General features: G+C 34.7%; 2 protein-coding genes across 8 annotated transcripts; one reads left to right on the forward strand and one right to left on the reverse strand.

The window, feature by feature from the left end:
* Positions 1–1,925: 1,925 nt before the first annotated feature.
* Positions 1,926–8,119, forward strand: LOC107875099 (pentatricopeptide repeat-containing protein At5g59600). 6 transcript variants are annotated; one of them, XM_047414681.1, is made up of 5 exons: positions 1,931–2,239; positions 2,325–2,390; positions 3,146–3,242; positions 3,621–3,724; positions 4,532–8,119. In XM_047414681.1, the coding sequence occupies exon 5, from the start codon at positions 5,302–5,304 to the stop codon at positions 6,931–6,933; it is 1,632 nt and encodes a 543-aa protein (XP_047270637.1). In that variant the 5' UTR covers positions 1,931–2,239; positions 2,325–2,390; positions 3,146–3,242; positions 3,621–3,724; positions 4,532–5,301; the 3' UTR covers positions 6,934–8,119. The 6 variants fall into 6 exon arrangements, with proteins under 6 accessions (XP_047270638.1, XP_047270637.1, XP_047270636.1 ...); XM_047414680.1 differs by having other exon boundaries at positions 3,159–3,242; XM_047414682.1 differs by lacking the exon at positions 3,146–3,242 and having other exon boundaries at positions 1,926–2,239.
* Positions 8,120–8,995: 876 nt separating this feature from the next.
* Positions 8,996–14,561, reverse strand: LOC107873494 (transcription factor PCL1). 2 transcript variants are annotated; one of them, XM_016720357.2, is made up of 2 exons: positions 13,374–14,561; positions 8,996–10,404 (listed from the first exon to the last, which is right to left on the reverse strand). In XM_016720357.2, the coding sequence occupies exon 1, from the start codon at positions 14,308–14,310 to the stop codon at positions 13,396–13,398; it is 915 nt and encodes a 304-aa protein (XP_016575843.1). In that variant the 5' UTR covers positions 14,311–14,561; the 3' UTR covers positions 8,996–10,404; positions 13,374–13,395. The 2 variants fall into 2 exon arrangements, with proteins under 2 accessions (XP_016575843.1, XP_016575842.1); XM_016720356.2 differs by lacking the exon at positions 8,996–10,404 and adding an exon at positions 13,018–13,292 and having other exon boundaries at positions 13,374–14,557.
* Between the last annotated feature and the right edge of the window lie 353 nt (positions 14,562–14,914).

Consider the following 14,914-nt stretch of genomic DNA (forward strand, 5'->3'; position numbering starts at 1 on the left):
ATAATACTATATTAAAATCACATGATTTATAGTATATTCTAACATAAACATCCTCCTATTTATCTTTTCCTACTATATTCCATACTCTGTCTCGTCTTTTTTTGTGAAAGCTCAATTCTTTTCAAATTATTCATAACAAGTTAACAACATTTTAAAAAGTAAAAGAAATGATTGAAAAAAAATTATAAGATTGTAATCACTCTTTTTCTTCAATCTCTTTTGATCCAAAGTTGACATTTTATTTATTTTTATAACTAAAATGCCTCAAAATAATAAAATTTGTCCACCAATTTGACTTCACTTCTTATTTTTTCTCGCTTTTAAATTTTGTCACTTTTTACCTTTAAATTTTAATCATTTTTTCTCAATTTAAATCGAGGAGGAAGAAGGGGTTTAATTTTGAAGAAATCTCTGCCGCAAAAATTCATCGTGGCATCATCGAATGTATTTCACCATTGAAGAAGTTTAAGCTTGAAAAAATGATGATTGAAAATGGAGAAGAGAAGAATAGAAAAATAAAACAAAAACGAGCTAAAAGAAGCCTCCCACATGGCATTAATGAGTATTTTACACTCACTTTATTATGTCAGCAAACAGTGTTAAATTGACATAGCGAGCACTGAATTTAAGTGTTTAAAATATGAATAAGAGTCAGTTAAGGTGACAAACTGAAAGTTTGTGTCAAACTCTGGAAGTCTGGCAATGTATTTTACCTTTTTTTAAACAAGAGTATAATACACGCATCATCATATATTAATTGAGATATATTTCTAAAATTAATGAGTGATGATTTAAGTATGTGAAGCTCAAAACAAAAAAGATAATTTAAATATGTTATTGATACTTCACTCTTTATTACTACTATATAGAAACGTGAGATGAGAACAATCAGGGGCAAAATAGTCATTTTGCACAATAAAAAGAGATTTTCAGAATAATCTATTTTTCACTTCATTCTTTTGTTCCATTCCATTTTTCTCAAGAAACATACCCGGACAAATTAATTAAAGGTGATAAAAATATTTCAAAACTAAAAAAGAGTGACACAAGTCGTAAATATTGAGTAGAAGTGACAATTTTAAAATTAGTGTTAATGACACTAATTTTAAAACTCTCAAGTTTTATTATTTATACAAAGATCCTTACACCATTACCACCACTCCTCCTCCACACCCTTTTTATTGCCGCCGCCGCCACCACCTTCTCTTCCTCCACTATCACTATCACTGTCATTGCCACCTATTCCAGATTCACCATTATTTCCTCCCTCTACATAACTATCGCCTATTTTTATTCTTTCTCCACCACCGTCGCTATCAACACCACAACAAATTTTATTTTCTCATTCGATGTCACCACCAATACCTCCATCTCTATTTTTATCATAAATATTAATTTTTTGTGGGCTCCTCTTCCAACCAGATTTTTTTTAGAAATTAAGTAAGTATCAAAGTTGCTGCAGCAACAGTAGAAGTTGTTGTAGCAACTATCGAAGTTGCTGCAGCAACAGTCGAAATTGCTACAACAACTTTGATAATTATTGTAACACAACAACTAATAGTAATTATTGTAACAATTATCGTAGTTGCTAAATTTGCTGAATTATTTCTTCATCATTTTTAAAACAAATTAAAAATTTTCTTTTCAAACTTTTTAATTTTTTTTAAAAATAGTTCATGGAAATTAATAAAGGAAGAAGAACGAAACAAAAAAAGAAAGAAAAAAAGAAAAAAAGATGAAAGAAGAGAAAAATTTATAGAAAGAGAAAATAAGAAAAAGAAGAAAATGGGGAGAAAGAAATTTGAAGAAAGAAAGATTAGAAAATAAGAAAATGTGAAAATTTTTAAAATTTGAAATTTGAAGTTGGACGCTTTTAAAATTTTTAAAAATTATACTTTACATCTTAATTAATTTAATCATAATTTAAATAAAACTTTTGCTGATCAAAGTTATTATCATTTTTTATTTAAATTTTTTTTTTTTTTTGTCACCTCCCACCTAATTTTGTCAACATACCCCTTCATCTTCTCAACAAAATTCAGATAGTATAAATTTGCAATCATCAATTTATCTCCTCGATTTAATATTTCTTTTTCTTGATTTCGTTTCTCGTGTTGGATTTGTAATTTTCTAGGGTTTGAATTATGGCGCTGCCAGGAGAAACGCCGTCGAACAATCTATAGGTTGGCAATTTAGCCCCTGACGTTACCGATGTCAATCTAACTTCTTTGTTCCAGAAGTACGGTCCACTTGATAGCGTAACCTCCTATTCCTCTCGCGGATTCGGTTTTCTGTATTTGAGAAACATCAATGATTCTAAACAGGTTAAAGATGCACTACAAGGATCCTTCTCTCGTGGCAATACACTTAGGATCGAATACGCTAAGCCGGTTTGTGTTTTTGTTTTTCTATTACTTCGTTGTTTGATTCGAATCATTTTTTTTTTTTTGCTGTTCTTTATTCGTTAATTGTTTGTTGATTCTTATTAGTGAAATTGTAAAAAAAAAAAAAAAATTCAGATAGTATTTTATTCTTCAAATATTCAAAGACTACTTCTCATCTGGTGTTGTAATTTCAGGTCAGCTTTTATCTCAATTTTTACCCTAATCAACTCTCTTTCTTCTTCATAAATTAATATCGTTTTCTTGTGGGCTCATCATTTTTGTTCGGAAAAAATTTGGCATGATAATAGTTTTCGATTCTTCTAGTACAATCTTCACTCGCTAAATAGGTTAATTACCTTCAGTTATTTATACTTATGTTATTTGTTTAGTTTCCTTCTCTATTATAGCTTTTGTCCCCTCCCCCCTCGTGGTAATTACTGTCTTGTGTTTGTGTAGCATTCTAAAATATGACTAGATAGTTCATTTTCTTACTGTAGCTGAGTGTTGAAATTTACGTAGTTTCTAGGGAGGAAGGTCTATATGTAAATGTTATCCTCATGCTTGCATATGATTTTAATGTCTTTCTACTCTTTGAAAATATTAAATTTGTGTAAAAGTATGGCCGAGTAAGAAAGTATGACACCCAGAGCCATCAGATAACTGGCCAAGAAGAAACATAATGCTAATTAGTGATTTTTGCTGATGCTTTTTCTATCCCGGCTCATTATGGAAGTTTAAATATAAGTCGTATTTGACACAAGCGATTTGCTAAAGATGTTGAACATATCATCGGATGACAAGATTCTGCCTACAACATATGGTGAACTCAGGCCGCCTCTAGGGAAGCATTGTTTAAAGGTTTGTTGATTTACATCTTAGAGTAAAAGAGTTGATCTTTTTTTATCCATACCCAATTTGATAGCAATCACTGCGAAGGATATGCCTAGCTAGAAGTTCCATTGTTGTTGTGTTCGTTAATAATTTCTCAAGGATCAACTGTTCTTATATTTGTGTTGCAAGCAATTGTGAAGTCCATTTGTTAAACTCGGTGGATTTGTTGTCATGTATTGTTCAACTACGAATCTTTGGCTATTAGCTTAGAAATGAGTACTAGCATGAAATTACACGTAACACCCATCTGCTATGATTTTAGACTGCGTGTTTATTATTAGGTTGATAATCTCTGCTGATTTTTCTCTTCTTTGTATCTTAGACCTGTTTACTTATTTATTGTAGATTGTGGAATTCAATTCTGTTCTACTAAACACTGGCAATAAAGTTGCAAAGGATGAATTGAGCAGCTCTGGGATAATTGAGAGAATCTTAGATCTCTTTTTTGAGTAAGATTCTGCATATGGTCCTGTACTCTCGAACTCAGTTGACAAAAGTCATTGATCTTGTATTCACTTTCTTACTTGTTTCTTCTTTGATGTTCTAACAAGTTGGTTAATTGCTATATAGGTATGCATTTAACAATGTGTTGCATCATCACGTATATAATAAACTCATGCTTAGAAAGAAGAAACAGTATCCTCGTCGATCATCTTTTTAAAGAGTGTAATTTACTTGGAAAAATTCTTCAAACAGATAAACAGCCCACTGTGTCTAGCAGTGAAAGCCAGGTGACATTAGTAAAGTAACTGATTTCCTTCTCCTTGATGTTTATAAGTCTTGCAAATTTACGTGCTCTATTCTTTTTATATTTGTCCCTACTTTTTTATGGGATATTATTACATTTAATAAAACCTTGTATTATCATTGCTAATAATTTAAAATGTTTAATTGTGTTTTTCAATTAAGAATTTCCGTGGATATCGAGCCACTAGAAAGTGTTTATGAAAGTGACTTATTGTCATCTATGTTGGTTGAGTTGGCTTAAATGGCTGGTGTTCTATGGTTTGATCTTATTGTGGAAATCTTTGATAATAGTTGGTTATGAATACTATTCTTGAACTGGTTTGATGTCATCTTTAGTTACTACTCTGTTTTGTATAATAGTTATATGTTAGATAATTTCTGACCAAGTGTTGGAAAGAACAATGTAGGACCGAGTGTCGACACTGCTTTATTTATGCGGCCAGTTACCGATGATGGAGTACTTTGTTTCTTTAGTACTCACCCTTACTTTTTCCGCATCTGTTGTGCAGGTTCTGAGCCCAATACTAGTGGTAGGTGATCCTCACTTTGAGTTCCAGGAGGTAGTTGTTTGGTTGTTCCACCACATCCGGATGTCTATATCTTCTTTATTTTCTGGCATTATCCTTTGGACAGTTTGAATAAATTTGGGATTCTTACTCATGTTGTCTTACAATCTTTGCACTCATGTGACCATATTTTTGGGTTGTAAATTATACTCTTCCTAATTTTATATTGATATATGAAACTATGACTTTAAGGCTTTACTTTCGCTACTTTTCTACTTCTATTTTTCGTTCGCTTTCCTATTCCTGATGTGACTATTTCTTGTATTACCAGTAACTAATGGCAATTGACATGGAATTAGTGTGCGCATTTTTGATATATTGGACATGCAAATATTTTTCTGTGCATTTTTCTGATGTTTTTAAGGTGCTAATCATCACGGTTTATCAGTTTGTATTTCAAGAACCAAATATGTCAGGACAATAGATATATGTATTTGTGTGTGTGCCTAAAATTCTTGTCTATGATTTTGAATTGGTATCCTATTTTGCACATACCCAGAAAAGTTAGGACCTTACACACGATCTTTTTGGCTATTATTTCTTATATTGATTTCAGTTTTGATGGTTGTATTTTAATTTTAATGGCACAAAAATATCAAGTAAATATCATCATCGTATAAACTATAATTTTATCACAAAATTATTTGCGCGGGTTAACTTATCTAGTTCAAACATACCTTATTGACAATTATGGTTATCCAAAGCTAAGAAAAATGGTCATTGGCGCCAAAGCAACCAGGGTACCTACCAACACCATTATATATCGTTCCTTCAATTGCTCGTCCGACATATACACAAATCTTCTTGAAGCCTATACTCAAAACGGCGCTTTACAATTAGGCAAAGCTTTACATGCACACTTAATCACCAATGGATTAGCTCGAAGAACCCATTACGGTTCAAAGCTTATTGCATTTTATACAGAATGTAAACAATTATCCCATGCACGTAAACTGTTCGACAAAATTCCTAAATCAGATATTCGTCGTTGGATTGTCCTCATCGGAGCCTGTGCTCGTCGCGGGTTTTACGAGGAAGCAATGTGTGTTTTTACTGAAATGCAAAGGGAAGGAAGGAGGCCAAATAAGTTTGTTCTTCCTAGTGTCCTTAAAGCGTGTGGACGGTTTAGGGATAGTCGAACAGGAGAGATATTGCATGGCGTGATTTTAAAGAATGAGTTTGAATTCGATTCGTATGTGGGTAGTGCGTTGGTGGATATGTATTCGAGGTGTGGTAAAGTTGAGAAGGCAAAAAGGGTGTTTTATGGGAGGGCGGATAAAGATTTGGTCGCGTTGAATGCTTTGGTTTCGGGTTGTGTACAGTGTGCGATGGTAAAAGAAGCGTTGGATTTGGTTGAGGAAATGAAAGTTCGAGGTGTGAAGCCTAATGTTGTGACTTATAATACTCTGATTGCAGGGTTTTCGCAAGAAGATGATCGAGTTATGGTTTCTAGGGTTGTTGAGTTGATGCATGATGATGGACTCGAGCTCGATGTAGTTTCTTGGACCAGTATTGTTTCTGGGCTCGTGCGGAATTTTCATAATAAGGAAGCTTTTGATACCTTTAAGAGAATGTTGGATGTTGGGATGTGTCCGAGTTCAGCTACGATCAGTAGTATATTGCCTGCTTGTGCAACTGTGGTAGATTTGATGCATGGTAAGGAGATACACGGTTATGCAATAGTGATGGGGATTGAAAAAGATGTATTTGTGAGAAGTGCTCTCTTAGACATGTATGCAAAATGTGGATTTATATCTGAAGCAAAACACTTATTTTCTAAGACGCGTGAAAGAAATACAGTAACCTGGAATTCAATGATATTTGGCTACGCAAATCATGGGTATTGCAGCGAGGCAATTGAATTATTCGATCAAATGTTGAGAGGGGAAGAAGGGAAACCAGATCACTTGACTTTCACGGCATCTCTCACTGCCTGTAGTCATGCTGGACTTGTGCAGTATGGAGAAAGTTTGTTCAAACTGATGCAGGAAAAGTATGCGATTAAGCCAAGATTGGAGCATTTCGCATGTATGGTGGATCTTTTAGGGAGAGCAGGGAAACTCGACGAGGCTTATGATCTGATTCAGAGCATGTCAATTGAACCAGATTTATTTGTTTGGGGAGCATTATTAGGGGCATGCAGGCAGCACGGAAACATGAAGTTAGCAGCGGTTGCAGCAGAACAATTGGCTAAACTTGAACCTGAGAGTGCTGGAAGTAGTGTGTTGCTATCAGGTTTGTATGCTGATGCAAGTAAGTGGGTAAATGTCGCGAAGGTTAAAAGGGTGATCAAGAAGAAGAAGCTGCAAAAGGTTCCTGGCTATAGTTGGGTAGAAGTTGCATAAGTTTTCCGATGCCTTTATTGTAACTCCTTCTCTGGTCTCTGTCTGATGCCAGGTGTTCCCTCGTCCTAAGCAGTCACGTGTACATGGGAATTTCCCCCAATACACTTGCACAATCAGAAGCTTGCAAGAGGCAATAGTTGAAAAAAAAGGTTAGGTGCAGATTGCATTGTGGTATCTATCAGCCACATTAAGAGGATGAAAATTCTAGGCATTTTTAACTCAGTTTTTCTCTGAGTGGGTTGATAACACCACTGTATTTTTATTTCAAATTCCTGAGGCATTTAGCCCTAGGCCAGAAATGAAACACAGGTCGAACGTGATTATTCAAATTTTGTTGCATGCTGGTTCAAAACGATAAGAGCACACAACTAGGTCATATGCTCAGGATGAAGGTGTGCCCTCAAGATGGGAGGTGTAGAGGAATCCCAATGGTTGTTTTTGCTCCCTAGTCTCAACTGATAAACCAAATGGAAAAAGTGCTAAACCCAACAAAGAGGCAAGCAGAGGTCTAATGTATGCGAAGTTCGGGAGCTGAGTCGAGCCATTACAATCTATAGAACAAGCTCGGTTTTGTCGAGGAAATTAAAAACAATACAATGGCAAAGCGTTACAGTACAGAAATCCTGTGCACTTTGGGATCAATAAGCAGTAGCACGAGCAAAAGAACTGGTCTATATGGAATACAATGAAAGGGCAGAAAAATCCTGGAAGGCTCGTCCAGACAAAGAGAACGCCATAGGCTCTCACTTCTACGGGTCACAAGTTCAAGCCATGTAATCACACTAACATCATGGTAGGCTGCTTATGTTACAGCCCCTTGGAAATTCCAGAAATCGCGGAAATTTGGGGATTTGCAGGATGGGGAGACCTGCATTTTGGACAGGTATTCATCTATGATGCCCCACGTGAGGAACCAAAATGAGGCTATTAATCTGTATGCTTTTAGCAGAAACATCCGTGGTGTAAATAGAACATATAACATCATTTATCGGGTCTCAAAACAATATAATTTCTAAAAATGCAATAGCACTACATTTCTTATCCATCTAAAGTGAATAGGGAGAAGTTTTCTTTTCAACTACCAAATTACTTCCTTCAACTCATACTTGGACCTTAATATTAGTTATTAGTACTATATTAAAAGAAAAAATTACGCAAAAACACAAACCTAATAAGTATAAATAATTTCTTATCTTTTAAAATATTTCATAAAATCGCAGATTTCTCCTTTTCCTTTTGATACATATTAAATAAGCAAGTAACAGATTACATTATTTTAGGAGAGTAAATAATGAGACAAAATCTCTTAAATATCTTAAAAAATTAAATTAAAAAAATTTAATCAAATCTTATCATTTACAATTTATAATTTGATTCAAGTTTTTCCCATCTCAATTAATTTTTTTTCATTAAAATTTTGAAAATTTTATTGTGTGTTTCACGATGACAAACATTCGTATTCTTTTGAAGATTCTTCATACTGTAGAAGCTAAAAAATCACATAACTAAAAGATCTCTACTAATTTGGCGTTGATACATATATTTTTAGTTAACGCACTTGATACATATATATAATGTTGTTAATTTCTTGATACATTTTCATACTATAAACGGTGATACATATAAACAATACATTTGTTGTCAATATCATGATATATATGAATACTTTTTAATAATGATTCACATTTTTCATTCATTTATAAAGATTTTGTACATTTAACATATGTTTGACAAGAACTTGAGTAATTTGAAAAAGAAGAAGAATAATTATCTGTTGTGTTTGCTTTCTTACAGAGAATGAAAAGATGCGTTGATTAATTCTGAAGGGATGTCACTATTCAAATGGTTCTCTTTTTCTCTTTGTTGAAGAGGCACAGCTGTTCCGCTTTATATTCCAACAGACATGTCGTTTCTTCCTTTTATTTATTAATATAGATAAATAGTAGTAATATATTATTTCTATATTCCAACAGACATGTCGTTTCTTCCTTTTATTTATTAATATAGATAAATAGTAGTAATATATTATTTCTCTCTTAATATGAATTCAGGTTGACCTGATTCGATTTCTTTCAGTTAAAGTGTTACAACGCATTAAAAATCCTCCGAAATTTATGTAAGATACCCATATTAAAACTTCCATCGAAATACTCTCCTATATGCTCATATTTTCGTTAATTGTAACATACTTTCATGAAACTGTATTTTCCGGTCGCCTACCCGATCGAAACACTGGAAACAATAACCAAAGAAAATTTTACAACATTTTACTGAAGGAACTTCTCATCAGAAGCGACTTCCATCACGTCAAACACACTTGAATAGAAAAGGACACCAAGAAATACCAACATGAACGAGCAGAAAACAGACCAAACCAGTGATCCAAGAGGTTACAAAAAACGGCCGTTTTATCCTTGTGCAGGAGGCAAATCTAGCTAGAGATAACGAAATGAAATTGCAAAAACCCTCAGTCGTGAAGGATGACTTAATCCACTTTTGATCCTTTCACTTCTCTGGATTACAGTTATCCATTGCTTAATAAACCGCACAGCACACAGATAAAGCTTACCTAAAATCAATTTCAAAAAGTACGGTTTCTATCCATCCGGAGTATTGGAACAAGGCAAATGAACAGCGACCAACAAAACAAATGGACCCAGTATTCTATTATACTGGTTGTATCCTTCATAATCTGTCTACGGAGAATGTCACGTTCAGTGGAATAGCAGAGCAAGCACAAGTTGCAGATGATAAGTATACATGATAAGCAAATTTATATTTTGCATGATATAGAAACAAGCAACTACCAACATAAGAGCTTCTGCAAATAACCAGAAGATAGAATAGAAAACACCTGAATAAGCCAGTTACCATCTGACAAGAACAAGAAAGATAGGGACGGTATATTTCGCAAAGAGAACTAAAAGAATTTCTTTTCCACCAATCTTTGAGCATGCACTCAGAGCACTTACGTCTTTGATACCTATAAGTGATGTTTTCTGAAATTGGTATACCCTTTTGCTATAAAAAGGTCGTGCTTTCAACACTTTAAAAGCACGAAATACCCTTGGTTTCTCCCCCCTTAAAGTGTGTTCACTAACATATGCAGTCATAGTGACAAACAGCAGATAAAAGGGAAAGGAGATGTAAGAAGAGAGCAACTACACAGCACCACAAAGACAATTAGGAAAGCCAACTGAGCTTAATCTGAAAGAGTATTAATTCCGCTGTTTGATTATTATTCAAAAGCATTTCTATGTAATGTTCATCTAGAACAAGAGCATACCTACCGACGACTTTTAAATAAGGAATGTCTACCAATGAGATAGTAAATGAATATCAAAATATCCAGACAAGACAAACCGAAAATGAGTAGTTAATAAAGACAAGAAAATTGAAGAAACCCATCTCCCTTGGAATTGGGGTTGAGAGAGTGTGAACAACATTGATACCTGCATCAAACTAGATGACCTACAAGATCAAGAAGACGGATGTCAAATTCCACTCATTTTCTAAGCAGCCACCATAACAAGTGGTTAGTTTACAAAAAAGGTCCAAATTGCACAAGTTACCAATCATTTCAAATTCCACATTAATTCCATGAGTTGTGGTTCATCGCATCCACATGTACAATTTGGACTAAATGCAGATAAACAAATATAATCTATTTTAGCGGGTCAGCTATACTATTCAGACGTTTTTTCATAGTTAAATTAATTTTGCGTCGGTCATCAACCTTCCTCCTTTAGATTTGGAGGCTACGGTCTGGAAAGCATTTTTTCACATGTCGGAGTTTCAAAGCGATAAAGTTGCATATAATATATTCTTCAATTTTTTAACACAAGAAAAGAATATTAAGACGAGAAAGTACTGAAGCAGGTGCCATACAACATCTTTCAATCAGCCGAATAACCGATTACTTACTCACTGTTGCTTCGCTGAACTAACTTAAAGAAAGGAACATCACAAGGCAAACACATTCACATAGTCCATAGATAGACATACAGAAACATCACATGGAGGAAAGGCCAAACATTCACAATATAAGGAATCAAGCTCAAGTAACACTACCAAAGCAAGTTACTACCAGTATCATGAAATTGTCAACCAACGTGATGCACAAAAGGTATTCGTCAAAAGCGTCTCAAATTTTAATCCCACATAAATTCAGTCACACCTTGGACGGTCAAAAATATGTATGTTTATATCCACAATACCCAGATGACTCAAAATTGTCTAATTCAGCTAGGCCAAATAAGATATCCAGTTAATGAGTCCTCCCAAGAGTATCGTATCATGTTCATTATATAAGGGGAAACAGGGCAGCAGAATATCTAGGCGTATTGGATAACCTAAAGTGGCCTCAGAGAAAACGCAACCACATGAACGTTTGAAACTGTCACTTAACTTTAAGCAAGCACAAACACTTAGGAACCACAACATAGGTCTATTATATATGGTACAATCAATTATTGTGTTATAGAAAGAAAATATGGCTGTAAAGTAGGTGAAGAAGGATTACACTTCATACACCGATGTTAGGCAAGCTGACAAGTACCTAACATATTATTGAGTCTTTGATCATCTTTGAAAATAATTGTCTAACACTAACTAACATTAGGCAAAATGTTGACACTTAACATGTATCATTAAAAGCATAAGTTGAGATTGTACAAACAATTCGCTACTGTTGGGTGAAATTTATTTCAGGAAAACATCCACATCATGCTTTACAGGAATAGATCAAATAAAGAGCCATTTTGCTGTCTAAATCAAATTTTTCCCAGATGTTACCAGAGTATGCCTCGTGGTATTATTGTAAATTCTCTAAGCTCAAGCATCTGGCTGGTCCAGAATACAAATCAAGCTACAGTGGAGCTGTGTTTAGTTGGATAAACATTTCATGAGATTCTAATAATTACTACCAATGATCAGTAAGACAAATACATTTTTTCTGGAAAAATACATTATTTTAGAAGAGATCAATAAGACAAATACATGTAATCAGGCATGCCATTTAATATTTTCAAAGCCAGAAGATCACCATTGCAAGAACAACGTTATTTGTATATGTCGATCAGCCATTCAGAAAGAAACCTCTTCCCTTTATACAGCCATATTTAACTACCTATGCATCAGTAAATATTCCAGAAAAAACAAAGTAACATTGACCAGATGTTTCCTCTTCATCAAGGAATGATAAGTGCTGGGGAGGGGAAACCAGCATCTGATAACAAATTAACCAAATGAAAGTCAAACCAACACCAAACTTGAACGGTTACTGCAGAAACAATAGATACAGCAGAAGCATTTCTAGAATGCAGAAATATGATCGCAAGGAAAATGATTTCAACCAAGGTTTTAAAACAGTTACTGCTACAATATGTTGGAGGGTAAAATAAAGAAATTTCTTTGCTTTACTAGCTCATTACAAAAATAGAATGGGTTGATTACCCCCTTGAAGTGCTGGTTGTGGCACAAAGAAGGAATGATATGCTCTTAGTTGACCATCCATTTAAGTTTGCATCAATTTCAAGAGTTGGGCAAAAGAAATTTCCTTCAGTATCTTACTTTTGCAGCTATAGAAATTAGAATAGGACTTTTATCAGCAAAAGTCCACTTCGCATGACCACCAGATATTCCTTATAAGCCAATTATTTCTCAGGAAGTTCGACTCTTACCATTTCGCCCACACTAACCACTAGATAAAATGTTCTATTTCCTGAAATTCTTAGAACTAGTTTGTTTTCACAGTATGAATTTTTCTTTCTTTTAACTTCTTTGATGTGCATTATTTGAGCAGAGGGTCTTACAAAAACAACCTCTCTATCTCCTCGAGGTAGGGGTAAGAGATCTGCGTACACTCTACCGTACCCAGGCCCTGCCTATGGGGCTACACTAGGTTTGTTGTTGTATAAAATTTGTAATTAACCGAAATAGAAAGTAGAAAATAGTAAACAAGATGTAAGAGTAAGCAGCCACTCCTACACTGTCTACACTCAGTTTTTGCCCTCAATTATGTATATAAACACATACAACAACAAAAGATACGCTACAATACTTACCAATAGAAAAGGAAAAAGAGAATCCGAAATTATTGTATTATATTTCAAGAAAAGTGTGATTGAAACAACAAACAATTGTATCCTGTACTATGTTTTAAGCTCCTTTCTGATTAAGAAGGAACAATCAGAAATGATCAGGCTCTAAGAAAGTTAGAGCAATTCACGAAATTTTTTATCTCTATAAAATCTACCAAATCTAAACGAGTAAACAAGGGCCCAAATGATCTAACTGGACTTCCTAGAGTTTGAATTCCACCAAATGAGATTTCTGATGGACAAATCCGGTAATCAACCCTGTACAAACAATTAACTATTAGCATAACAAAAAGTTCACAAAAAGTACAGTTGCAACTTGTATAGAATCAAGAATCAAACCTCTTTTTTTCGCGTCTAACAGCTATTTTTCACCAGGAGCAACATGATGATAAGAACCAAATTTATTTCCCGACCAATCTCGCGGTTGCCCCATATTATACTGATGATGATACCCATGCCCTGACATTCCCATCATAGGCATTGGCACCATTTGTGGTGGATACATCATTGGCATTGGCATAGGCATAGGCATATGACCATTACTACTATGTCCATTACCACTATTCCCATTACCATTACCAACACCAGACTGCTGCAAACTCTGTGGCACAGGAGTGGACGCAAACAAATGGTCAGACGAAGACGGTCCTTCATTGGACAATCCTTGCATTCTCTTTAAATACAACCTATACTTCTGTAAATGACTAGCAACATTTTCCCTCGTCAATCCCTCCACATTCATAAGCTGCATAATTGTCTTCGGCACAGCATTTTTAATCCCTAAATGCGCAACCACATCCACAAATCTCTTATGCAGCTGCGGTGTCCATACTAACCGCGGCCTTTTCAATGTCTTAGCTGAATTATCATCTCCACAATTCATTTCATTCCTCAATGCCGAATCAGCTTCTTCAGTAACCATCTCCGGGTCAATCCTCCTCGTCTTCCTCGAATCCGATCCATCCCGCGTCAGATCCACCTCATCATTCTCATTCCTTCCTCCTTCGTTGAAATTAAACTTATCAGACAACATATGTAATCCTCCTCCAGCACGGAGAGAAGAAAACGTACTCTCCGAAGCACGATGAACATCGGTCATCGTCTTCGCCGGCTCCGGCGTGATTCTAAACGCCGATGCTAATTCCGGCGGAATTAACGGCTGAGATAACGGCGTCAGATCGTCAAAACTAGGAAGTCCGTCTTCCCATTCGAGAACACGGTTATCATCTCCGGCGAAAGCAGCATCACCGTCGGGGATTTTCACTTCTTCACCCATATTACAGAACCTTCTTGAATTCACGTACAAATCTTTTTCCGGTGAGTTTACCGGTGAGGAGAAGTTAGGGTGAGAGAAAGGAGGGGGTGGGGTATGTGGCGGTGGAAAATGGGGAATATTATAGTAATAAATAATGGAGAAAAAGTGTGAGAAAAAGTGCAAATATCTGATTCTAAATTGGCCCAGTAATGCCAACGTGGATGGATTAGCTAGATATTTTTCTATCTTCCCCTTCTCCTCGAATCTTTATAAATATCTATATCTCTTTCTTACTTTACTACTCTTCTTTTCCTTTTTTGGTTGAAAAGATGCTAATATTGGATGCGTATTTTGTGTAAAGAAATTTAAGAAGGCGGACGGACATGTGATTCTAATTTTGTGATTTGAAATTAGAGATTGAAATGAGTATTTAAACATGTGAAATTTCAAATATTCTTCAAAAAAATTGATTTGAAAATTTTATATCATGATTTGAAAATTTTTAACTATAAAAATTGATTCATAAGTTTATATTTTTGTAAAAAATAACTCTATCATTTTATATCTATAATAATTTATTTTATATGAAAACAAAATTTATAGTTGATATTATTATATGCATGTT

This window comes from Capsicum annuum, chromosome 6, assembly GCF_002878395.1.
Source record: "Capsicum annuum cultivar UCD-10X-F1 chromosome 6, UCD10Xv1.1, whole genome shotgun sequence".
Classification (NCBI taxonomy): domain Eukaryota; kingdom Viridiplantae; phylum Streptophyta; class Magnoliopsida; order Solanales; family Solanaceae; genus Capsicum; species Capsicum annuum.

What these genes read in the sequence shown, in the direction of transcription:
- LOC107875099 (XM_047414682.1), top strand. Translation starts at nt 5,302, where the DNA reads ATGGTCATTGGCGCCAAAGCAACCAGGGTACCTACCAACACCATTATA.
- LOC107873494 (XM_016720357.2), bottom strand. Translation starts at nt 14,310, where the DNA reads ATGGGTGAAGAAGTGAAAATCCCCGACGGTGATGCTGCTTTCGCCGGA.